The sequence below is a fragment of the Hypanus sabinus genome, chromosome 20, assembly GCF_030144855.1.
Source record: "Hypanus sabinus isolate sHypSab1 chromosome 20, sHypSab1.hap1, whole genome shotgun sequence".
In the NCBI taxonomy this organism is placed as follows: Eukaryota; Metazoa; Chordata; class Chondrichthyes; order Myliobatiformes; family Dasyatidae; genus Hypanus; species Hypanus sabinus.
The window spans coordinates 67,518,484-67,543,260 of NC_082725.1; the positions used below are offsets into that span (position 1 = coordinate 67,518,484).

Genomic DNA, 24,777 nt, shown 5'->3' on the forward strand with positions numbered 1-24,777 from the left:
AACTATACAAATTGCTCTTCATGTTTCAGAATGGGCCATTCATCACTTTAGCTTAGAGTTGGTGAATTTGACATGGTGTTCAGAAGGTTGCAATGGACTGAGACAGAGGATAAGATGTTGTTCCTCAAGCCTACATTGAGCCCCCTGGGAACTTGGTATTTTAGATAGATAGATACTTTATTGATCCCAAAGGAAATTAGTGTCACGGTAGCATTGCAAGTGCACAAATATAAATATTAGAAGAGAAGTAGAAAGAGTAAGTAGTAAGTTACCACAAACAATCCGACAGGAGGTGGTCATCAACTCCCCGACTATAGGTTGACTCATTATAGAGCCTAATGGCAGAGGTAAGAATGACCTCATTTAGCACTCTTTGGAGCAGCACAGTTGTCTTAGTCTATTACTAAAAGAGGGTGAGAAACATCGTCCAGACTTGCTAGGATTTTCTGTAGGGTCCTTTGTTCTACCAGAGCCTCCAGTGTCGAGTTTGACTCCTATAATAGAGTCAGCCTTTCTAATCAATTTATTGAGCCTGTTGGCATCACCAGTGTTGAGGCCATTACCCTAGCACACCACCGTGTAGAAGATTGTACTGGGAACAACAGACCAGAACATGTCAAGGAAAAGCCTGCATACTCCAAAGGAAGTAGAGGCAATTCTGTCCCTTCTTGTACACTGTGTCGGTGCTTCACTCAAATCTGTTACCCAGGTGCACCCCCAGCTACTTGTAGGTCTTCACCATCAATAATGTTGAGCTACAGATGATTCAGCTTTCACCATATGATAAAGTCCTCCACAGTGCCCTGTATTCATCCTCCCATTATGCACCCAACTATTGCTGAGTTATCAGAGATTCTGCAGATGATATGACTCAGTGTTGTACCTAAAGTCTGAGGTATACAGGGTAAACAGGAAATGAGCCAATACAGTCCCCTGTGCTGCTTATATCCATGTCTGACACACATGGTCTGCCAGTCAGGTAGTCCTTTATCCAGGATACAATGGAAATGCCAACATGCGTTGAATCAAGCTTTCCCCCCAGCAATGAGGGCTGTATGGTATTGAAGGCACCTGAGAAATCAAAAAGCACGATCCTCACAGTGCTGCCCTGCTCATCCAAATGGGAGCAGGCTCTTTCAGCAGGTAGATGACAACATCATCAACTCCAAGGTGCTCCTGGTGAGCAAGCTGCAGAAGATTGAGGGCTGATTTGGTGTCTGAAAAGAGGATGCTGTCCAAGTTGCATGCCATCTTGGACAATGTTTCCCATCCACTCCATAAGGTACTGGTTAGGCACAGGAGTACGTTCAGCCAGAGACTCATTCCACCGAAATGCAACACTGAACGTCATAGTAAGTCATTCCTGCCTGTGGCCATCAAACTTTACAAATCCTCCCTCGGAGTGTCAGACACCCTGAGCCAATAGGCTGGTCCTGGACTTATTTCCACTTGGCATAATTTACCTATTATTATCTCATTATTTATAGTTTTATATTGCTATATTTCTACACTATTCTTGGTTGGTACGACTGTAACGAAACCCAATTTCCCTTGGGATCAATAAAGTATGTCTGTCTGCCCAGGGGTCAGAGGTGAGCCAGGATCAGCCTCACTAGGGTGGTAAAATGTGTGAGACCAGGGCCACTGGACAGTGGTCATTCAAAACTTTTGGTTGGCCTTTCATGGGTACTGGGACTACACGTTTCCCCACAAATTTGGGTCGGGTCCCTGTCCAGGCTGAGTCAGATTGAAAATGCACCGGAACATTGCACGCAGCTGCTCAGCACACTCCTTCACGACTTTGGGATTCACACCATCCAGTCCCAATGCTTTGAGTTTCTTCAGAGACCTTCGCACCTGTTCAGTAGTGTAGGTCAGGTGTGTGGAGATGTGGATGGTAGATGCAGGGCAAGTAGGGTATATAGACAATAATAGCCTGGGTTGTTCATCCACGTGTTGAACTGGAGTGGGGAGGAGGGAACAACAAGATTGAAATAATGCATTTTGGGAAGTAAATATTGAATAAATCAACATCCCCAAGTCCAGAATTCATTGGCAGGTAAGGTGGCACATGGCATGTGCACCTTAGAGGTTAGGGTAGGGTAGGGTAAAACCTCTTTGAGAGCATGTGCCCAAATAGGTGATAATCTTCTAAAACTTTTTCTCCTGTATGATGGCAATTTTGAGCAGAGATGATCATACATAATGAATCAGTAACAATAATTATGGGTATTTTTAAGGAAAAAGTATGTATATCAGAAACAAATTGAAATTAATTAAACATTTGATAAAATCTTTTGAAAAATTACTAATATTTTGAGAATCGAGGAGCAGCACATCATGGCTGTGTGCTGACAAAAATTTTTGTGTGTACCTTAGGTTTACCACTCCTGAGTTAGAGAATTGAATAAATGGGAGTTTATGTTGCAAATTTATAAACCACTGGTTAAAACACACATCAAGAATTCAGAAGACAAGAAGAGGGATATTGTAATCCCAAAGCTATTGGAGGTTTCAGATTTTTGACACATGACAGACCCTAAATATACTCATAGATTTGGTCTCCACCGTAGTATGTGACAGATCATTCTACAGATTCACTACTATCTGGCTAAAAACAAATTCCTCCTCATCTCTGTTCTAAAAGGTTCACTCCTTTATTCTGAGGCTGTGCCCTCTAGTTCTGGATACACCCCCCCCCCCCATAGGAAACATCCATCCTATCTCATCCTTTCAACATTCGGTACTTTTCAATGAGATCCCCACACATTCTTCTAAATTCCAGTGTGTACAGGCCTAAAGCTGCCAAATGCTCCTCATATGTTAACCCCTTCATTCCTGGAATCATCCTTGTGAACCTCCTCCAGACTCTCTCCAATGACAACACATCCTTTCTGATATGGGGCCCAAAACTGTTGACAATACTCCCAAGTGCAGCCTGACTAGTGTCTTATAAAGCCTCAGCATTATCTCCTTGCTTTAATATTCTATTCCCCTTGAAATAAAATGGCAACAGTTTCATTTGCCTGTAAATTAGCCTTCTGGAAGTCTTGCACGAGGACTCCTAAGTCCCTCTGCACCTCTGATGTTTGAACCTTCTCCCCATTTAGATAATAGTCTGCAGTATTGTTCCTCTTACTAAAAGGCATCATCCTATATTTCCTAGCTCTGTTCCATCAGCCACTTTTTTGCCCATTCTTCCAATTTGTCTAAGTCCTGCAGCAATTGCATTGATTTCTCAGCACTACCTACCCCTCCACCCATCTTCATATCATCCACAAACTTTGCTGCTACTGTCAAGTGTCTCCCCGCTGTGTTATTCAGAGAGATGACTTTAATTACAAACCTGCACAAAACCAATCACTTTTTTAAAATATAAGTTTCAGCACATTCAGAGCCAGCAAGGCATGAATAAATACATATTGATGCTTTTAGAACATTAAGACATATTTATATCTATTTGAGGAGGACTTTTGCTTTTAGAGCATCAAGACATATTTGTATCTATTTGTTGAATACATTGCACACAAATGTATGAAAGACAGAGGTATCTGTGGGGATTTTGTGCCCCTATCCTCTGCATAACAAGCACCTAGTGTAATTTTCTTGGCATCACACTCCCTTCCCAGTTCCTGAATCTCCTGTATGTGCAAGTAAAGTAAAAGGAATAAGGCCAAAATACAAACAAAAAGTATTTTATTCATCCTTTGTGAATCAAAATAATGGTTGGCATGTACTTAATAATGAATGGTGTCAAGAGCAGTTTTGACATAGTTCTCACCTGATGGAAAAAAAATCACACATGTACAATTTTGTATATACTGTTGTTAGAAAATTGAAAAAATAATACTTTTTCAAAACACAGAATCTTAATGTACAATAGCCACGATGAATGGTTTGACTCAAAATAGAATCTGCTAAACCTGACTTTCATATATATTTATTTTCTCACATTTTTCTGTGGTATCATGTCTTCTTCAAGTGCCTTGCGCGTTACATGCTTAGGCGACCATGGCTCTCCACATCGAACAAACCCTCACATTTAGATTTGTTAGTTCTTTCAGTGTCCATATATTTTTTTCTTTGTCTTCCTCTTCTGCGTTTCCCAGGCATACGGCCTTGTAATGTAAGGCATTCTATTTCTCCGTTTCTGATGACATGGCCCAGGAATTTAAGTTTTCTCTCATTTAATGTTCTCATTAAAGATCTTTTTGTATGGGCACGTTGGAGTACTGTCTCATTAGTTACTCTATCTCCATATGATATTTTCAGCATCATTCTAAGAAACCACATTTCTGTTGCTTCTAGGTTTCTTTGGAGTTCTGGTGTTATAGTCCATGTTTTGGAAGCATACAGCAAGATTGACCAGATGTAACATTTTAATAACCTAAGCCTTGTTGTCATAGAAATGAGTCTGTTGGTAAAAATGGGTTTCAATTTTTGGAAGTTGGCTTTGGCAATGGCAATGGTATCATGTATTCTGAGAAAAATAATGCATTCTTAGGTAAGGTCTGATATTTTGGTTGTTTAATGCTGGCGTCAAAGGGGACCCATGGAGGTTTACGAGAATGATCCCAGGAATGAAAGAGTTAACATATGAGGAATGTTTGATGACTTCTGGTCCTTTACTCGCTGAAGCTTAGAAGAATGGCGGGGTGGAGGGTTTAGGGGGTAATCTTACTGAGAACTACCAAATATTGAAAAGCCAAGATAGTGTGGATGTTTCCAATAGTGGGAGAGTCTAGGATCAAATGGCACAGGACGTCCCTTTAGAAAAGAGATGAAGAGGAATTTCTTTAGCCAGAGGGTGGTGAATCTGTGGAAGTCATTGCCACAGATGGCTGTGAAGGCCACATCATTGGTTACATTGAAAGTGAAGATTGATAAGTTCTTCATTAGCAAAGGCATCAAAGGTTACAGGGAGAAGGCAAAAGAATGGGGTTAAGAGGAAAAATAAATCAGTCATGGTCAACTAGCAGAGCAGATTCGATGGGTTGAATGGCCTAATTCTGCTATGCCTTATGGTCTTTAAAGTCCTTATCTTTTGTTATGGATAGAAAAGACTCTTGAACTTCTGGCATTTACCCTCTCCTCCTCCCATTGGAGAACTCATGGGGGACGGCATGGCAGACTTCATCATTGTAATTCAGCGAGTTGTTTTGTTATGTCTCCCCTCTCGCTGTGACAGGGTGCCATCTCTCTGTCCCTTTCTTGGGGGGAGAGAAAGAGAGAGTGAGCTTCTGTCGATTTGTCAGGGCGAACAATTAGTTCCACGGGGGCTTTGGTGGGTGGAGGATGCTGGGGTGTGTTGCGTGTCTGTGACACTCATTCTTTCTGATGTATGGGGCCCAAAACTGTTGACAATATTCCAAGTGCTATCATTGGAGAGAATCTGCAGGAAGTTCACAAGGAGATTCCGGGAACGAAGGGGTTAACATACGAGGAGCATTTGGCAGTTTTGGGCCTGTATTCACTAGAATTTAGAGGGATGCTGGGGTGGGGATCTCATTGAAACCTACTGAATGTTGAAAGGACTAGATAGGGTGGATGTGAAGAGGATGTTTCCAGTGGCGGGGGTATCCAAAACTAGAGGGCCCAGCCTTAAAATAGAGGGGCAATCTTTTAGAACAGAGGTAAGGAGGAATCTTTTAGCCAGAGAGTTGTGAATCTGTGGAGACAGAGAGGAGATTCACGGAATATAGAGCCCCGATAGCCGATCCACTGTTCCGGATATTCCGTTTTCTCCCACTATGCTTCATTTGGTGGCACCAGTTACAGACAGCCCATTCACAGGGCCGCTAAGACTTGGACCGCCAAGTCCTTGGGACTGTGAAAAGCGGCCGGTCCTGAGCCACTGGGAGCAGATTCCACCACAAAGAACCAAAGTTTTCTGCAAATGAGCTCGAAGCAGTCACAGTTAAGTGCCATCGTAGCTCTGTGCTTCCCTGAATTAATCCTAGAATCTTGTCATTGTTGCTCTACCATCTTCCTGCTACAGTCTCCATTTAATCAACTTTGACCAAATCTTCTCTCTCATGCCCATGTTGTTACTTTTAATCAATTACATTTTAATCAACACCGTTACATTAGATTTTAGCTTTTCTCCCACGTTTACTTCTCTCAAATGGCATAGTAAATTTTATCATATTATGGTCACTACCTCCATCAGTCTCCTTGATTAAGTCTGCTTCAGGGAACTTAGGGTAAAGGAACTTTAGGAGACAATATAATTAAATTCATACCTGGTGTGCCTGCATTGAGCAGACTGCCTTCAATACACTTAACTGTTTAGTGAGATTGCTACCATGTACTAGAAACAACAGAACAATCTACAAAACAAAATGAAATCTACAGTATAGGAAAGACATGAAAGCGGTGGAGAGGCTGGAATGGAGGTTCCCCCAGCCTATTGTCTGAGATGGAGCACTTCAGATTGAGAAGAGACTGTTAGTTTCACTTGACTGAAGGAGGGTAAGAGAGGAGATGACTGAACATTGAGGGCAATAGAGAGGACACAGCAGCAAACATTTTCTCCACAGAGTTGAACAAAAGGAGTTTAGAGTAAGGGAGCAAGAGAATTAAAGACAATCTGAAGAGTCTTTTTTCACCCAAAGAATGATGAGTACCTAAAATATATATGAAAGTACCAGAGTGGTGGCATTTATGAAGTGCATGGATGAACACCGGAATCAGTTATAGGAGCCAATGCTGGAAAATGGCTGCTTGGTTTTTATAGAGGTGCTCTTACTCCATACATTATTGCTGTACATTTTCATCATGATTCCTCAACACAGTTTGTTGTGTCAAGCTGTTAATGTCAATTTTCTTGAGTTCCTTCAGTTTCAGAAGCTCTAATTTCAGCAACCCAACTTCCTACAAGCAACAATAAAAAGACAAATTAATGATATACTACAAGGTGGAATGACCACGACACTCAAACAGTCCAGTGGAGGGAGGTATTGAAATACTATTTTATTGACATTGACTCAGTTAGGTACATTAGTTAGATTTGATCAAAGAATAAGGTGAATGGGAACTTGCAAAGTGCTGGTATTTGCTTATTATATAGGAAGCCATTTAGTCCACTGGGTCAATAGCAGCTCAGAGAGCAATCCCATTCCCCATTAATTTTCCCAGTCACTGATTCAGTTCACATCCTACCACTCCCCTATACACCGGGGCCAATTAGCCTAGCAAAGGTATCCTATTCATAGGTGTGATCCAACACACTGATAGTGAACATTTTTCTAAAGAAATAAGAACTCCAACTCCTGATACTGTTTTCTTTCGACTTAAGTTCCTTAAGGTTGTCGGAGCTGGGAGATTGTGGGGATAAGACCCTACTATCTATTAAATGCTCCCAAAAGTGTGTGCCTCGAATACCCTCTGACAATCAAGTCCAGCTCCTGGCCTTCACGTGTGGCATACGTACTCAGCCTGGTAGAGCAGTTTCTGCTGACAGAAGGAGCAAAGACAGGTGACTGGTGCCTTTAAAATTTCATCAGCTGTGGTTGGCAGCTCATCTAGAAGGAAAACTGATCTTAAATCTCTGCTGCCTTGCATCTATACCCACTCACAGGGAAGGCTTGGGGAGTAAACCTTGAGAAAAATTCTGAAGCTGGAGTTGCTAAGGACAGTACTACCCTGAGTTCAACGCTGACTGTCAACTACTGTGACACAACTGGTGCCAAACTGTATTGGTCTTTGCCATTCCTTTCGATTCATTAGCTGAGGGGGAGCCTGATGTATGGGCCACAGCTTGCTCTCCGTATTGAACTGCCCTAGAGTGCGTGCCACATAGACAACTATCAATGGTCAACCCCAACCAACAGTGGTCCCAATAGAGTCAGACGTATATCAGATGAAGACAGGTCCAGTCAAGCCCCTCCACCCACCAATCAGTAAGCCTCAAATTAAAGACTCAGACTTGACAGCAAATTAGCCAGAGTACGTGAAGGCAACACAGTTCCCACTGGTACCAACTTCATTGGAGTAAGGGAGCATCCTGGATAAATGAATGTAATATCTTAAAAAAATACCAAAAAAATAAAGCAAATGAAATCAACTTATTGCACATTATGAAGTTTTAACAAAATCTCCCCCAGTAATAAATCTGATATTTCTCAGCATTAAGAAACTGTACCTCACAGAGTTGAGCATTTTCTTTCTTGACTTTAACCAAATACTGAATTTTTTGATTCAAGTTCTTGTGTCCTGCCAGCTTTCCATTCTCTTCAGCAAGTTTGGCTACTTGCCTCTGAAGAGTGTCAACCTCCTGCAGTTTGACAAAAGAGGAGGGCATATTTTCAAAACTACCAGAAAATTAAAAACACAATTTTGTAGCTTATTAAACTACATAAAACAGTTCATCACTCCAAAGACTAAATGCACAGCACAATACTTTCATACATGAAATCTGGCTACAAAACAGCCCACATGGATCCAGGAGGGCCTCCAGTAGGCTGGCTATAAAGATTCTGCACTAAAGAAAGTCTCAATAACTGTTTTAGTGGACATTAATTTATTTCAATATCATCCCAATCAGATAAACTATAAAAATGGTAACCATGTTAAAAAACTAATGGAAAGATTTCGGGTCAGCCAGGGTGTTGTTGTTATGTAATACTACTTGACTATGAGGTAACCTTCAATACTCAGTCTTCATATCGATAAAATTTAAACCAAGTAAAAAATAATATATTTCCATCTCAGTAAATCCACGATTCAAAAATATCTACAACTCCAGTAATCAGCAAATTTTCATAGGGAAAGATATACCCACCCCCTTCCCTTTCTCCCACGGTCCAATCTCCTCCCCTATCAGATTCCTTCTAAGACCCAGGCAAGCAATGGTGGCTACAAAATGGCAAGGTTTTAAAAAAAATCCTCCAAGATCACTTCCAGAGGGGAAACTTGTTGTCCTTAATAAAAACAAAACGCTGAAAAATGGTGTACAACATAAGAAACATAGCCATAGACTCTTGCCAGGAAAGAAATGGCTAATATGAGGGGGGCATAATTTTAAAGTGACTGGAGAAAAGGATAGGGGGAAGATGTCAGATATAAGGTTTTTTTTAAAATACAGAGTGATCAGTGGTGATAAAAGGCAGCTAGATTTGGGACATTTAAGAAACTCTTAGGCACATGAATAATAGAAAAAGTGGAGGGCTATTTGGGAGGGAAGGGTTAGAGTGAATTAAGAGGTTGGCATAACATCATAGGCTGAAAGGCTTGTACTGTGCTGTACTGTTCTGTTTTAAGAACTCAACGGGTCAGGCAGCATAGTCACACAGCAAAGATAGAGGCTCTACAGCCCTTTTCCAGCAAGCCCTTTCCCATCAGCTCTCTAAACCTCTCCTATCCATGTACTTTTCTAGATGATGCTTAGATGTTGCTAATGTGCCTAGTTCTTGTCTACTCAATCCAAATGCACACTACCCTATATTCAAAGCTCAAGACTGATGGAAGCCAGCGTGCCAGACAGAAATCAGAAATCTGTTCCAAAAAAAATTGTTATATGCAAGGAAATTTACTCAGAATTTTGTGATAAAAATTATTTGGCTTTGTGTTATGAAAAATCATGGTACAGTCTCCAAAAACAACATCTCCTCACCACCAACCTGATGCGGGAGGGGCAAATGGAATGGGAAATTGTCCACATTTTGTTTCTAGCGTTCTGTTCTTATTTCTAGACATAACTATCTGCAGTTTTGAAATTCAGTGTCCTTACCCTGTCTGGGGTATGCAACAACTGCTCTTATGATGGCCCAGCAAGGGGGAATGATGGATGTTCACTAAATGCTGTTCTACCAGCACTATCCACATCCTTAACTATGAATTAAATAAATGAAGTTCATTCTGACAAAGTCTTCAACATGAAACATTAACCATTTCTCCTCCCAAAGGTGGCTTGACCTGCCAAGCATTTCCAGCATTTTAATTAAAAAAATATTCTGCAAGGAGATAGTCTTACCAACAAATCCTTCACCTCACTTTGGATCTACATTCTTTCTTCAGTTCTGGTAACATACTCGTCAGCTTAATAACGTTCTTCCCACAGTATGATGACCGGAGCCGCACTCTCAGCAACGTCTTGTACAGCTGTAAAGTAACATCTCAACTCCTATAGCAACGTCCTTTCCAATGAATGCATTTGCCTTGCTCACCGCCATGTTTATCTGTGTCAATACTTTTAGGGAACTGTGTACTTGTACCCCCAGCTCCCTATTTCATTACACTCCCTAGGACCTTGCCGTTCACTGTGCATGTCCTGCCATGGTTTAATCATTCCACATTTGTACAAAGTAAATTTCATTTGACATTCCTTGGTTAACTTTCCAAGATTATTTGTAACTTGTGATGTCTTCACTGTCCAGGATATGAAATTTTGGTGTTATCCACATTTTTAAATTTAATAATCATGTCATCTACCTTCTTATTCAAATCATTATAAAACAAAAGGAAACCCAGAAACAATTGCTGTATCCACTGGTCATCAGCTTCCAAATCTAAAAAAGCAACACCCCCCTACCACTCTTGCATCCTTTCACCAAGCCAATTTTGTACCCAGTTGCTAGCACAATCGGATCCCATGTGTTGCAACATTCCAGACCAGCTCACCATGCAGGCATTGGTTGTAGGCTTTACAAAGGTCCATGTAGACAATGCCAACTGACTTGTCCTCATCAATCCTCTTGGACAGCTCTTCAAATACTCAAATTAGAGATATGCTACCCCTTCACATAGCTATGCTGATTATTCCAAATTGGCCTTGCCTTTCCAAATGTGGTAGATTCTATCTCTTAGAATCCCCTCCAGTAACTTTAGCACCACTGATCAACCTGTAGTTACCTGGCTCACCCTTACAGTCCTTCATAAATAAAAGGCACATTAGCCATTCTCCAGACTTCTGGTATCTCACCTGTAGCTAAGGTAGATGTAAAAATCTCTGCCGTAGCCTTGGAATTGATTCCCTTGTTTTCCAAGCCTAGGACATCCTAGGATACACTTGATTCTGTGCAGGGATTTATTCATGTTTATACACTTAAAGATTGCCAACACATCCTCTTTCATAATTACCCAGCTAAGTTTCTCTTTCTCTTCATTTGCAGATTCAAGAGCTGATCGAAACTCTTCTTTCTCATTGAAGGTTTTCACTTCTAAACTTCTGGTGCGTTCAAGTTCTATTTGGTACTCTTTAATAGTCTGCTGAATAGGTGCCAATGACGTCTTATTCATAGTTAATCTGGACAAAAATAAGAGATGGTATAGAGTCAAAGCTATTGAACTACAAAAAATGTCTTTCCTTCTAACACGGGCACGTTGACCAAATTGCCTAAAAGAGCTGGCTGCATTTTCCTGTGTTAACCCATACACCTCCCAACCTTGTCATGTCCACGTACCTGTCCAAATCTTCTTTACCTGCTGTAACTGTACCCTCCTCCACCGGTAGCTGATTCCATATACCCACATCATTTGTGTGGATAAAGTTCTCCTTCAGGTCTCTTAAAATCTTTTCGCCCTCACTTTAAACCCACACGCTGTATTTTTTGACTCCCTTTCTCTGGGAAAAGACCATCTTTTCACCTCATCTATGCTCTGTCATGGGTTAATAAACTTCTTTAAAGGTGATGCCTCAATTTCCAGTGATTCAGGATAAAAAAAAAGTCAAACTCTATCCAACCTCTCTAACCCATGCCTGACCCAGTCCAGTAAAATCCTCATAAATCTTTTTTGGGCCATTTTAGTTTAATAACACTCTTCTGGTAATAGGGCAACTTGAACTGTATGCAGTGCTCAAAATATATCCTTCCCAAAGTCTCAAAGCACTTCAACATGACATCACAAATCCTGTACTTAGTATCCTAGCCAGTGAAGACAAGCGTGCCATATACCTTCACCACCTGTGTTGCCACTTTCGAGGAATTGTATACGTGCACTGATATTTTCTACAAAACACCTCAGGGCCCAAGCATTTAGTCATTGAGTTGTAGCGAAGTACAGCACAGAAATAGGCCATTCAGCCCATCTAGTCCATACCAAAACCATTTAAACTGTTACTCCAAACAACAAACAGGGACCGTAGCCCTCCATATCCCTACTATCCACATACCTATCCAAACTTCTCTTAAACATTGAAATTGAGTTCGCAGGTACCACTTGTGCTGCAGCTCATTCTACACTCTCATGACCTTTGGATGAAGTTTCCATTCATGTTCCCCTTAAACTTCTCACCTTTCATCATTAACTGATGACCTCTGGTTATTGCCCCACCCAACCTCAGTGGAAAATGTCTGCTTGCATTTACCCCATCTATACGCCTCACAATTCGGTAAACCTCTATCAAATCTCCTCTCAATCGTTTAAATTCTAAAGAAAACAGTCCTAACCTATTCAATCTTTCCTTATAATGCAGGTCCTCCAGACCCAGCAAAATCCTTGTAAATTTTCTCTGCACTTTTTCATCCTTGCTTATATCTTTCCTATGTGTAGGTGATAAAAACTGCACAATACTCCAAATTAGGTCTCACCAATATCTTATACATCTTCAACATAACATCCCATCTTCTGTACTCAATACTAATATGCCAAAAGTTTTATGACCCCAGCTACGTGTGATGCTACTTTTAACAAATTATGTACCTGTATTCCCCACACACCTCAGTGCCCTACTGTTCACTGTGTGATACCTACCTGGTTGGTCCTACCGAAGTGTAAAACTTCGCAATTGTCCACATTAAATTCCACCTGCCATTTTTCAGCCCATTTTTGTAGATGTAGATCCTTCTGAAAGCCTTCCTCACTGTCCACTACAGCCCCAATTTTGGTGTCATCTGCAAATTTACTGATCCATTTAACAACATTATCATCCAGATCATTGATATGGGTGACAAACAACAATGGACCCAGCACCGATACTAGTCACAGTCCTCCAGTCAGAGAGGCAACCTTCTATTACCACTCTCTGGTTTCTTCCACAACACCAATGTCTAATCCAATTTACTGTCTCATCTTGAATGCTGAGTGACCAGCCTTCCTTGTGGGACCTTGTCAAAGGCCTTACTAAAGTACATGCAGACAACATCCACTGCCTTGCCTTTTAACCACTTTACTGGTAACTTCCTTGAAAAACTCTAAGATTGATTAGACATGACCTACCATGTACAAAGCCATGCTCACTCTCCTTAATCAGTCCATATCTATCCAAATATATACATGGTCCCTTAGAATACTTTCCAATGACTTTCCGACAACTGATGTCAGACTCCCCTGTATATAATTTCCTGGTTTATTTTTAGGGCCTTTTTTAAACAGCAGAATAACATTGGCTATCTTCCAATCCCCTGGTAGCTTCCTTGTCACTAAGGATGTTTTAAATACCTCTGCTAGGGCCCCGGCAATTTCTACACTTGCCTCCCATAAGGTCAGAGGAACACCCTGGGTGTTTATCCATCCTGATTTGCTGCAGGGTAGAAAATACCTCCTCGTCTATAATACGTACATGGTCCATGAGGTTGATGTTGCTTTGCGGTACTTCTCTAGACTCTGCATTCACTCCCAAGTAAATATAGATGCAAAGAATGCATTTAACATCTCCCCATCCACACATTGGACTTCCAGAGGACCAATTTTGTCCCTTGCAATCCTTTTGCTTTTAACATAGCTGTACAATCCCTTAGCAATCTCCTTCACCGTATCTGCCTTCTTTTTGTCTTCCTAATTTCTTTCTGAAGTGTTCTTTGGCATTTCTTGTACTCCAAGGGCAACACATTTGTTCGTACTTGCCAATACCTGCTACGCACCTCCTTTTTCCTCTTAACCAGGGCCTCAACATCTCTTGAAAATGAAGATTCCTTACACTTGTTACCTTTACCTTTTATTCTGACAGGCACACAAGCTTTGTACTCTCAGATTTTCATTTTTAAAGACCTTTTACTTTCTAAATACACCTTTGCTAGAAAACAGCCTGTCTCAATTCACACTTGCCAGATCGTTTCTGATACCATCTAAATTGGCCTTTCTCCAATCTAGAATCTCAACCCGCAGACAAAATCAATCTCTTTGCGTTTTTACTTTGAAACTAATGGCATTGCGGTCACTGGATGTAAAGTGTACCCCTACACAAACTTCTGTCGCCTGCCCATTCTCATTCTGTAATAGCAGATCCAGTATCTCACTCTCTCTTACTGGGACTTCTACATTCTGATAAGGAAACTTTCCTGAATACATTTGACAAACTCTATCTCATCTGGTCCTTTTACAGTATGGGATTTCCAGTCAATATATGGAAAGTTAAAATCATCTACTATAACAATCTTACGTTTCTTGCAACAGTTTGTGTGGTCTTTACAAGTTTGTTCCTCTAAATCCCCATGACTGCTGTGTGGTCTGTAATATAGCCCCATTAACGTGGACTTACCCTTCTTATTTCTGAGTTCCACACATAACACCTCACTAGATGAGTTCCCGTCTGTCCTGACGGAGCACTGCCATGACATTTTCCCTGACTAATAACACCACTCCTCCACCTTTAATCCCTTCTGCTCTGTCACATCTAAAACCACAAAGCCCCAGTCCTACTCCACCTGCAACTAAGACTCACAAATAGATACAAAATCAAGTATTAATCAATGCCCTGAGCTCATCTGCCTTTCCTACGATTCTTCTTGCATTGAAATATACACAGCTCAGGACAGTAGTCTCACCATGCTCAACCTTTTGATTCCTGACTTTGTCTGAGGTCTTACTGACATCGGCCTCCACAACTTGGTTCCCATCCACCTGCAACTCTAGTTTAAACTGCTCCATGCAGCATTAACAAACTTTCCACTAGGATATTAGTCCCCCTCCAGTTCAGGTGCAAACAATCCCTTCTGTACAGGTCCCACCTTCCCTGGAAGAGAGCCCAATGATCCAAAGGTAGCAGAAGTGGCTCAGGTAACCATACTGACATCACAACCTGGAAGATCCTGCCCTTTAACTCAGTACCCAACTCCCCGTGTCCTGCAGCTTGTGTGTAACTACCTCTCTATAAGATCCTAAGACATAGGAGCAGAATTAGGCTATTTGGCCCACAGAGTCTGCTCCCCCATTTAATCATGGCTCATCTCCTTGTCATCTCCTCATGCTGAAACCATTCGGTAGGACAGGAGAAAAAAACCCGGAGTAGTTTTATAAAGGTGGGGGAGGGAATAGAGAGAAACACAAGGTGATGGGTGAAACCTGGAGGGGGAGGGATGAAGTAAAGAGCTGGGACATTGATTGGTGAAAGAGACAGAAGGCCATGGAAGAAAGAAGAGGCGGGAGGATCAGAGGAGATGGACAAGGAGGGTGGACAAGCAGATAAGGTGAGAAAGGGAAAAGAGGATGAAAAATTGTGAATGGGGGGGGGGGAGGAAGAGAGAAGATTACTGGTAGTTGAGATATCGATATTTATGCCATCAGGTTGGAGGCTACCCAAACAGACCATGAGGTGCTGTTCCTCTAACCCAAGTGTGGCCTCATCCCAACAGTGGAGGAGGCCATGGATGTTCATATTGGAATGGGAAGTGGAATTAAAACGCGTGGCCACTGGTTGATCCTCTCGGGCTAGCAATTTCAGCCCTGGGAAAAAGCCTCTGACTATTTACACGATCAATGCCTCTCATCATCTTGTACACCTCTATCAGGTCACCTCTTATCCTCTGTCGCTCCAAGAAGAAAAGGCCAAGTTCACTCAACCTATTCTCATAAGGCATGCTCCCCAATCCAGGCAACATCCTTGTAAATCTCCTCTGCACCCTTTCTATGGCTTCCACATCCTTCCTGTAATGAGGTGACCAGAACTGAGCACAGTACTCCAAGTGGGGTCTGACCAGGGTCCTATATAGCTGTAACATTACCTCTTGGCTCTTGAACTCATTACCACAGTTGACGAAGGCCAGTGCACCGTATGCCTTCTTAACCACAGGGTCAATATGCGCAGCAGTATTGAGTGTCCTATGGACCCGGACTTCAAGACCCTCTGATCCTCTACACTGCCATTAATACTATATTCCACCATCATATTTGACTTTCCAAAATGAATCACCTCACATTTATCTGGATTAAATTCAATCTGCCACTTCTCAGCCCAGTTTTGCATCCTATAGATGTCCTGCTGTAACCCCTGACAGCCCTCCACACTATCCACAACACCTCCAACTTTTGTGTCATCAGCAAATTTACTAACCCATCCCTCTACTTCCTCATCCAGATCATTTATAAAAATGACAAAGGGGTCCCAGAACAGATCTCTGAGGCACATCACTGATCACTGACTATGATCTGTCTACAACCACTCTTTGCCTTCTATGACTATTCCTAATCATATTATACCTCTCCAAATGTTCATAAATCCTACTCCCTTTCTTGAAGAAGGGAACAACATCAGCAACCCTCCGGAACCTCTCCCATCCCCATTGATGATGCACAGATCATCGCAGAGGCTCAGCAGTCTCCTCTCTCACCTCCCACAGTAGCCTGGGGTACATCTCATCCGGTCCCAGTGACTTACCCAACTTGATGCTTTCCAAAAGCTCCAGCACATCTTCTTTCTTAATGTCTATATGTTTAAGCTTTTCATATCCACTGTAAGTCATCCCTACAATCGCCAAGATCCTTTTCTGTAGTGAATGAAGCGGTCTCCCTGTCGGGTCTTACTGATATACAAGAGGCCACACCAGGAGCACCAAACACCGTACATGATTCCAACAGACTCACAGGTGAAGTGTCACCTCAGCTGGAAAGAATGTTTGGGGCTCTGAATGGTAGTGAGAGAAGTGGTGTAGGGGCAGGTGTAGCACTTGTTCCGCTTGCAAGGATAAGTGCCAGGAGGGAGATCGGTGGGGAGGGACGAATGGACAAGGAAGCGATCCCTGCAGAAACTGAAAGTGGGTGGGGGGGGGGGGGGTTGGAAGATGTGCTTGGTGGTGTGATCCTGTTGGAGGTGGCAGAAGTTTTGGAGAATTAAGTGCTGGACACTGAGGCTGGTGGGGTGGTAGGTGAGGACAAGAGGAACCCTATCATTGGTAGGGTGGCGGGAGGATGGGGTAAGAGCAGACGTGCATGAAATGAAAGAGGTGCAGTTGAGGGCAGCATTGATGGTGGAGGAAGGGAAACCCCTTTCTTTGAAAAAGGAGGACATCTCCTTCATCCTAGAATGAAAAGGCTCATTCTGAGAACAGATGCAGCGGAGACGGATGAACTGAAAATGGATGGTTGATCCCCTAGTAGGCTCAATGACAAACTGCTCTAAAAAGCCATCTTGTAGGCATTCAACCTAATCAGTCTCAAGATCCATTACCAACCTGATTTTCCCCAATTGGCCTGCATGTTGAAATCTCCACTGACTATCACAACATTGCTCTTTTGACATGCTTTTTCTATTTCCTGTTGTAATCTGTGGTCCACATTGCAGCGACTGTTGGGAGGCCTGTACATAACTGCTATCAGGGTCCTTTTACCCTTGCAGTTTCTTAACTCAAGCCATAAGGATTCAACATCTTCTGATCCTATGTCACATCCTGCTATTGATTTGATGCCACTCTTTACCAGCAAAGCCTCCTCTGCCTACCTTCCCATCTCTCTGATACAACGTGTAACCGTAGACATTCAGCTCCCAACTACAACCATCCATCAGCCATGATTCATTGTTGGCCACAACATCATACCTGACCATCTGTAATAGAGCAACAAGATCATCCACCTTATATCTCAATGCACTGAGTATAAGAAATAACATGTTGAGTACAGTATTTGCTACTATTTTTTATTCTGCCCTTTTTGATACCCACCCTGCTGGCTACAATTTTGTCCTGTCATCTGCCCACCCTTCCCGACAGACTGACTGCATGCTATCTTTGCTTTTTTACCATCTATCCCATCCCGATTCCCTTCACTCTGGTTCCCATCCCCCTGCCAAATTAAACCCTCCCCAACAGCTTTAACAAACCTGTCTGCGAGAATATTTGCCCTCCTTGGGTTCAGGTGCAACCCATCACTTCTGTACTGGTCATCCTTCCCCCAGAAGGGATCCCAATGATCCAAGAACCTGAAGCCCTGCCACCTGCATCAGCTTTTCAGCCAATCATTAATCTGCCAAATTATTCTGTTTCTGCCCTCACTGTCCTATCTATCACTCCTTTGGTCTCCCGAACCCTCCGGAGTTCATCCAATTCCAGCTCTAACTCTGTAATGCGGATTGTTAGAAGCTGCAGCTGGATGTACTTCTTGCAGTTGTAGTGGTCAGGTATTCTGGAGGTCTCCCTGCCCTTCCACATCCTGCCTGACATCCCTACTGTCCGAACTGAGGATGTCCTACCTAGTTTATCTTACCAAAAAGCAACAGCTTGCGTTTATCCGCATTAACTCCATCTGCCAGTCCTCAGCACACTGAGCCGGGGTGATCAAGATCCAGCTGTTGCTCTTCTTCACAGCTCACCATACCATCAGTTTCAGAGATGGTCTGCATAATTTAGCAGCATAATTCCTGCTGCAGAAGTTGGATCAAACTTGTGCAGTATTTGTAGATTTTACAAATGCAATTATTTTTCCTTCCTAAATGTATTAAAATTTCTCATTGACAAAAAGATTTGAGAGAACTTAGTGATCAAGATAATGCAGAAAAAGATGAGAAATCATGCCTAATGAATAAATATATGTTTTTAAAGCTGGATGGTTTGATTTATGTTATGTACATTATAATATCGTCAGCAATTTTAGCCAGGAGAGAATCTATATTCTGAAGTGAAGAGGTACAAGTTTTGATTGCATTCTTCCTCCACAAACTCAGCCCAATTTCTTCCTCACAGAAAGCTGTCACAGATGTTACTGAATAGTAATCTTGATAGACCACTTCTCTCCAATCTAGATCAAATTGTAGCATCACCATGGTTGAAACCATTTGAGGAACACCTTCATCCTATCAATTACCATTGGGCAACATCATAAGGTCAGTTATCCAACACAGAAACAGGCCCTTCTGCCCTAACCATCCAGACCAACCAAGGTGCTTATCAACATTTGCCTCACAGTTTTAAATGCCACAACTATTTCTGTCTCAACCACTTCTGCTAGCTTAGACCATATATAAACCACCCTCTGTAAAGTTTGCCACACGGATCCCCTTTAAATCTTTCCCTATCACCTTAAAACTATGCCTCACCCTGGGGAAAAACTGTCACTATCTATCTTATCTAAGCCCATCATCATTTTCTATACATTTGTAAAAGGTCACACCTAATTTAACCAGTCTCCTTGTAAGTCAAGCCCTCTAGTTGCAGCAGCACCCTCGTTAATCTTTTCTGCTCCCTCTCTGGCTTAAATCACATCCTTTTGGAGAGTATAGCAGTCAGAACGGAACAAAATACTCCAAGTGCAGTCGCACCAACATCTTGTCAAGCTGTAACATACCCTCCCAACTCTCATACCCAGTGCCCTGTCCGATGAAGGTAAGGATGCTTTCTTAACCACTTTGTCTACTTGCTTCCACTTACAGAGAACTATGTACCTGTATCTCTATTCAACAATACACCTTTGGGTCCTATCATTTACTATGAATTTGCTACCACGATCTAACTTCCCAAAGAGCATCACTTCATACTTATCCGAGTTACATTACATCCTTTGCTCACGATTCAATTCTTTGTGGATCCTGTTGCAACGTTAGACATCTTGGTGTCATCTTTGATCATCACACCACCTACATTTTCATCCAAAATTACCTGACCAACAGGGTCTCCAATCAGCATGGATCACTGCAGCACACCACTTGCAACAAGTCTCCAATCTGAAAAATAATCCGCCACTACCACTGTCTCCTTCAACCAAGTCAATTTTGTATCCACTTGGCTAGCTCACTGTGATCTAGCCTTCTGGGACATCCTACTATGTGAGACCTTGAGAAGGGCCTTGTGAAAGATCACATATACAATGCCCATCACCCTAATCTCATCTATCTTACCTTTAGAAGCTTCTCACTTGGCAAACATCCCTTTGCCTGCAAAGAGCCTCTCCCAATCGACACCTTAAAGTTGCCGTTACAATATCAGGTTCTCTCCCAGTCTAACTCGGTCATAAGCGCGATCACCAATTGGTCAACATATTACCACCAGATATCATTTTTAAAGAAAATACTCACTCAGTCTCCATGTGTGCTAGCTTTTCTTTTAGAGCTTCCTGAAAATTTAAAACGGAAGTAATTTTTGAGATTGCACATCATTAATGGTCATTAAAAGGCATTACCAAGTGCATGGGTTTTACAATGGACAATAAGTGGATTCATGTCACCATCATGTTCCTCCCTCGACCCAAATGCCAAAAGCTCTTCCTCTCATATAGTACAGTCGGCCCTGCTTATCCGTGGGGGATTGGTTCCGAGCCCCCCCCCCCCCCCCCCCGTGGATACCAAAAAACGCGGATGCTCAAGTCCCTAATTTAACCTACAACACACACAAAATGCTGGTAGAACACAGCAGGCTCGGCAGCACCCTAATTTAACCTGTCTCAATGTGGTGGTCTTTAGGACCTGGCGGTGCAGCTCTGAATCCGCGGTGTTTCTGTTCACGAAAATAATCATGATCATGATTGAAAATAAGGTGGAAGTAATAAAGCGATCGGAAAGAGGTGAGACGACATCGGTCATTGGAAAAGCATTAGGCTACAGTTGGTCAACGATCGGAACAATTTTAATGGAGCATGTGAAAAGACCTGCCCCGATGAAAGCTACAATTATTACTAAGCAACACATTAGTTTAATTATTGGAATACATACGTTTCTTAAGTGTTTTATATGCATAGAAAGGTAAAATATGTACTATATACACTAAGAAAAACGTTTGACTAACTGACGCTAAATAATACCGGATGTACCTGTTCTGACTTCAAATTCGACGTAAAGATGGACTCAGGAGTGGAACTCATTCATAACCCGGGGACTGCCTGTACTTTTAAGTCATTTCTAGATTACTTATAATACCTAATACAATGAAAATGCTATGTAAATAGTTGTTATACTGTATTGTTTAGGGAATAATGACAAGAAAAAAGTCTGTACATGCTCAATCAATGAGTGCTGGAGAGAGAACTTCCGGGTTTTCCCAATCTGCAGTTGGTTGAATCCGCGCATGTGGAATCCGTGGATAAGGAGGGCCGACTGTATGCTGATATTGATACTATGTGCTTTCCATGCACAATAACACCCATACATTGAAAAGGATTACAATATAAAAGTGAAGAAACTTCATTCCACTGACTCCTTGCCAGGATAAAGTTTCATGGGTGTTGGACATGATCTGTTCTTTCATGAATTACTTATTAAAACCACTAGACATTGGAGCATAATTAGGTCTTTCGACCTATCGAGTTTGCTTTGTCATTTCATCACAATCGATCCATTTTCCTTTCAAATCAATTCTTCTGTCTTCTCCCCATAACCTATCACACCCCAAATGATCAAGAGCCTGTCAACCTCCACTTTAAATGGATCCAATGACTCAGACTGATCACTCTCCAGCTAAAGAAAGTCTTCCTCATCCCCATTCTAAATGAACATCCCTCTATTCTGAGGCTGTGCCCTCTGGTCCTAGTCTCGCCCACTATAGGTAACATCCTCACCACATTCAATGAGATCCCCCCTCACCTCTTTCTTCTGAATGCCAGATAGTACTGGCCCAAAGCCATGAAACACCTTATTTGATGAGCCTTTCAATCCTAGAATCACTTCCATGCAACTCCTTTGAAACCTCTACATCCTTTCTCAGATAAGGAGTCAAAAACTGCTCACAATACACAAAGTGAGACCTCACCAATGCCCTAAAAAGCCTCATAATTACATCCTTCTTTTTATATTCTAGTCCTCTCGAAATGAATGCTGACATTGCATTTGCCTTCCTCACCACTGACTCTACCTGTAGGTCAAACTTCAGATAATCCTACACGAGGACTACCAAGTCCCTTTGAATTCTCTGGTGTTTCAATTTTTGCCTCATTTAGAAAAGTCTTCACTTTTATTCCTTCTACCAAAGTGCATGACCATTCACTTCCTGACATTGTATTCCATCTGACACTTCTTTGCTCTTCCTCCTAATCCAAGTCCTTCTGCAGACTCCCTGCTTCCTCAACAATGCCGGCCCCATCTATATAACCAGATAACAATTACAGCACGGAAACAGGCCATCAGCCCTTCTAGTCCATGCCGAATGCTTATTCTCACTTAGTCCCACTGACCTGCATTCAGCCCATAACCCTCCATTCCTTTCCTGTCCATATACCTATCCAATTTTACCTTAAATGACAAAATCAAGCCTGCCCCTACCACTTCTACTGGAAGCTCGTTCCACACAGCTACCACTCTCTGAATAAAGAAATCCCCCTCATGTTACCCTTAAACTTTTGCCCCCTAACTCTCAACTCATGTCCTCTTGTTTGAATCTCCCCTACTCTCAATGGAAAAAGCCTATCCATGTCAACGCTATCTATCCCCCTCATAATTTTAAATACCTCTATCAAGTTCCCCCCTCAACCTTCTATGCTCCAAAGAATAAAGACCTAACTTGTTCAGCCTTTCCCTGTAACTTAGGTGCTGAAACCCAGGTAACATTCTAGTAAATCTCTGTACTGTCTCTATTTTGTTGATATCTTTCCTATATTTCGGTGACCAGAACTGTACACAATACTCCAAATTCGGCCTTACCAATGCCTTGTACAATTTTAGCATTAGATCCCAACTCCTATACCCAATGCTCTGATTTATATAGGCCAGCATATCAAAAGCTTTCTTCACCACCCTATCCACATGAGATTCCACCTTCAGGGAAGTATGCACCATTATTCCTAGATCACTCCGTTCTACTGCATTCTTCAATGCCCTACCATTTACCATGCATGTCCTATTTTGATTAATCCTACCAAAATGTAGCACCTCACACTTATCAGCATTAAACTCCTTCTGCCATCTTTCAGTCCACTCTTCTAACTGGGCTAAATCTCTCTGCAAGCTTTGAAAACCTACTTCATTATCCACAACACCACCTATCTTAGTATCATCTGCATACTTACTAATCCAATTTACCACCCCATCATCCAGATCATTAATGTATATGACAAATAACAGCTTTGTCTATCTTCGTATCGTCTGCAAACATGGCCAAAAAGTCATCAATTCCATCATTCAAAAGATTGACATACAACATGAAAAGAAGTGGTCTGAACACTTTATGCCCACTCTTTGCTTCCTGCCAATCAGCCAAAGTTCTATCCATGCCCGTGTTTTCCCTGTAATACCATGGGTGCTTTCTTATCTTGCTAAGCAGCCTCATGTACGGCACTTTGTCAAAGGCCTTTTGAAAATCCAAATAAACAATATCCACCAATTCTCCTTTGTCTATTCTGCTTGTTATTTCAAAGAGATCCAACAGATTTGTCAGGCAAAATTTTCCCTTATGGAAACCATGCTGACTTTGAATTCCCATTAGCCATGGCTCCCTCACCCTCCTTTTATAATACATCTTCACATTTGGGATTTAGCCATCCTGCACCTTCCGAACTGCTCCAAAAAACTTCAGTACAAACTAACAATACCTTGACATTTAATTCTTCTTTTAATCTCTTTTCCAACTCATTTAGACGTTGTGACTCCATTGTTGAACTGTTAAAAAAATATTCATGCAATTACTTCAAGTGAAAGAAATGAAAATATTAAAAACTGCTCTGAAGGAACTAAAGTCATATATTACCTGTAGACTAACGGCTCATTTCAATGATTGAACTGACCCAAGGAATATCAGCAATCATTACAATTCCAAGATGTGTTGTGCAATATACTGCCAGCCTTCCTGGTTTTGTTTTCTGCTGCCACTCGAGTGTCAACCTATTGCTCTACCACAATATAATCAACTGAGCAAGAATCTGAGGCTACATCCACTCTTGACAGGATAATTTTGAAAATGTCAGTTTCATGTAAAAATGTTAGGGGTCCACACCAGGCATTTTTGAAAATACCTCTGTCCACATTAAAAGGGGTGTTTGGGCATGGGCAGGACACATCTACAGAATACAATCGACACGTTTGGTGTCGAATCTCGCTGTGAAAGACTTGGAGCGCGTTTGTTCAGTTACAGACTAGAAAAACTTAAAAGGAAATTGCCAAATGACAGACAGCAGTTGGCTCTCGCACAGGAGGACTTAAAACTAAAAAAAACAAATACTGGAGCATATGGAGGCAACTGACTGCGAAATCAAGGACAGTGTTGGAAACATTTCCTACAGCCATAGTCTCTTCACCGATGAAAGGGACAACAGCTACAACTAAATGCAATGAGACTTGTTACTGGGCAAAAGTGAAATTTGCTGTTACCTCATTGTTTGCCTTTACTTTTTCCATGTCTTTCTGTATTATTTTGCTGCATTTAACACGTGCAATAAAATGAGTTACTGGGCAAAAGAGATTTTATTTTTACCTGAGTAAAAGTGAAACTTATAATTTTCCTTTTATGGCCTTAACATTTTCATGTCTATGCTAAACATAAGCTACTTAAAAATGACATTTTGGAAGTAGTGACAACTGCATCTATTGAATGTTTGCACAAGCAATACTTTAATAAAGCACACACAAAGTACCCTGCAGATGTTATGGTCAAATCAACACGTACAACACGCTGGATAAACTCAGCAGGTCGGGCAGCATCTGTTGAAACGAGCAGTCAATGTTTCGGGCCGAGACCCTTCATCAGGACTGAAGAGGGGGCAGGGGCCCTATAA

The 24,777-nt window shown here is 41.8% G+C and overlaps 1 protein-coding gene across 1 annotated transcript in view; it reads right to left on the bottom strand.

Moving 5' to 3' along the window:
* Positions 1-3,738: 3,738 nt before the first annotated feature.
* kif15 (kinesin family member 15) overlaps positions 3,739-24,777 on the bottom strand; it is a 186,170-nt gene continuing 165,131 nt past the window's right edge. Inside the window, exons 30-34 of the mRNA XM_059945706.1 lie at positions 23,599-23,665; positions 20,159-20,196; positions 11,080-11,245; positions 8,144-8,275; positions 3,739-6,873 (exon numbers count right to left, since the gene is read on the bottom strand). Of these exons, the coding sequence (XP_059801689.1) occupies positions 6,757-6,873; positions 8,144-8,275; positions 11,080-11,245; positions 20,159-20,196; positions 23,599-23,665 (520 nt within the window). The 3' untranslated portion in view covers positions 3,739-6,756. The remainder of the gene's footprint in view (positions 6,874-8,143; positions 8,276-11,079; positions 11,246-20,158; positions 20,197-23,598; positions 23,666-24,777) is intronic.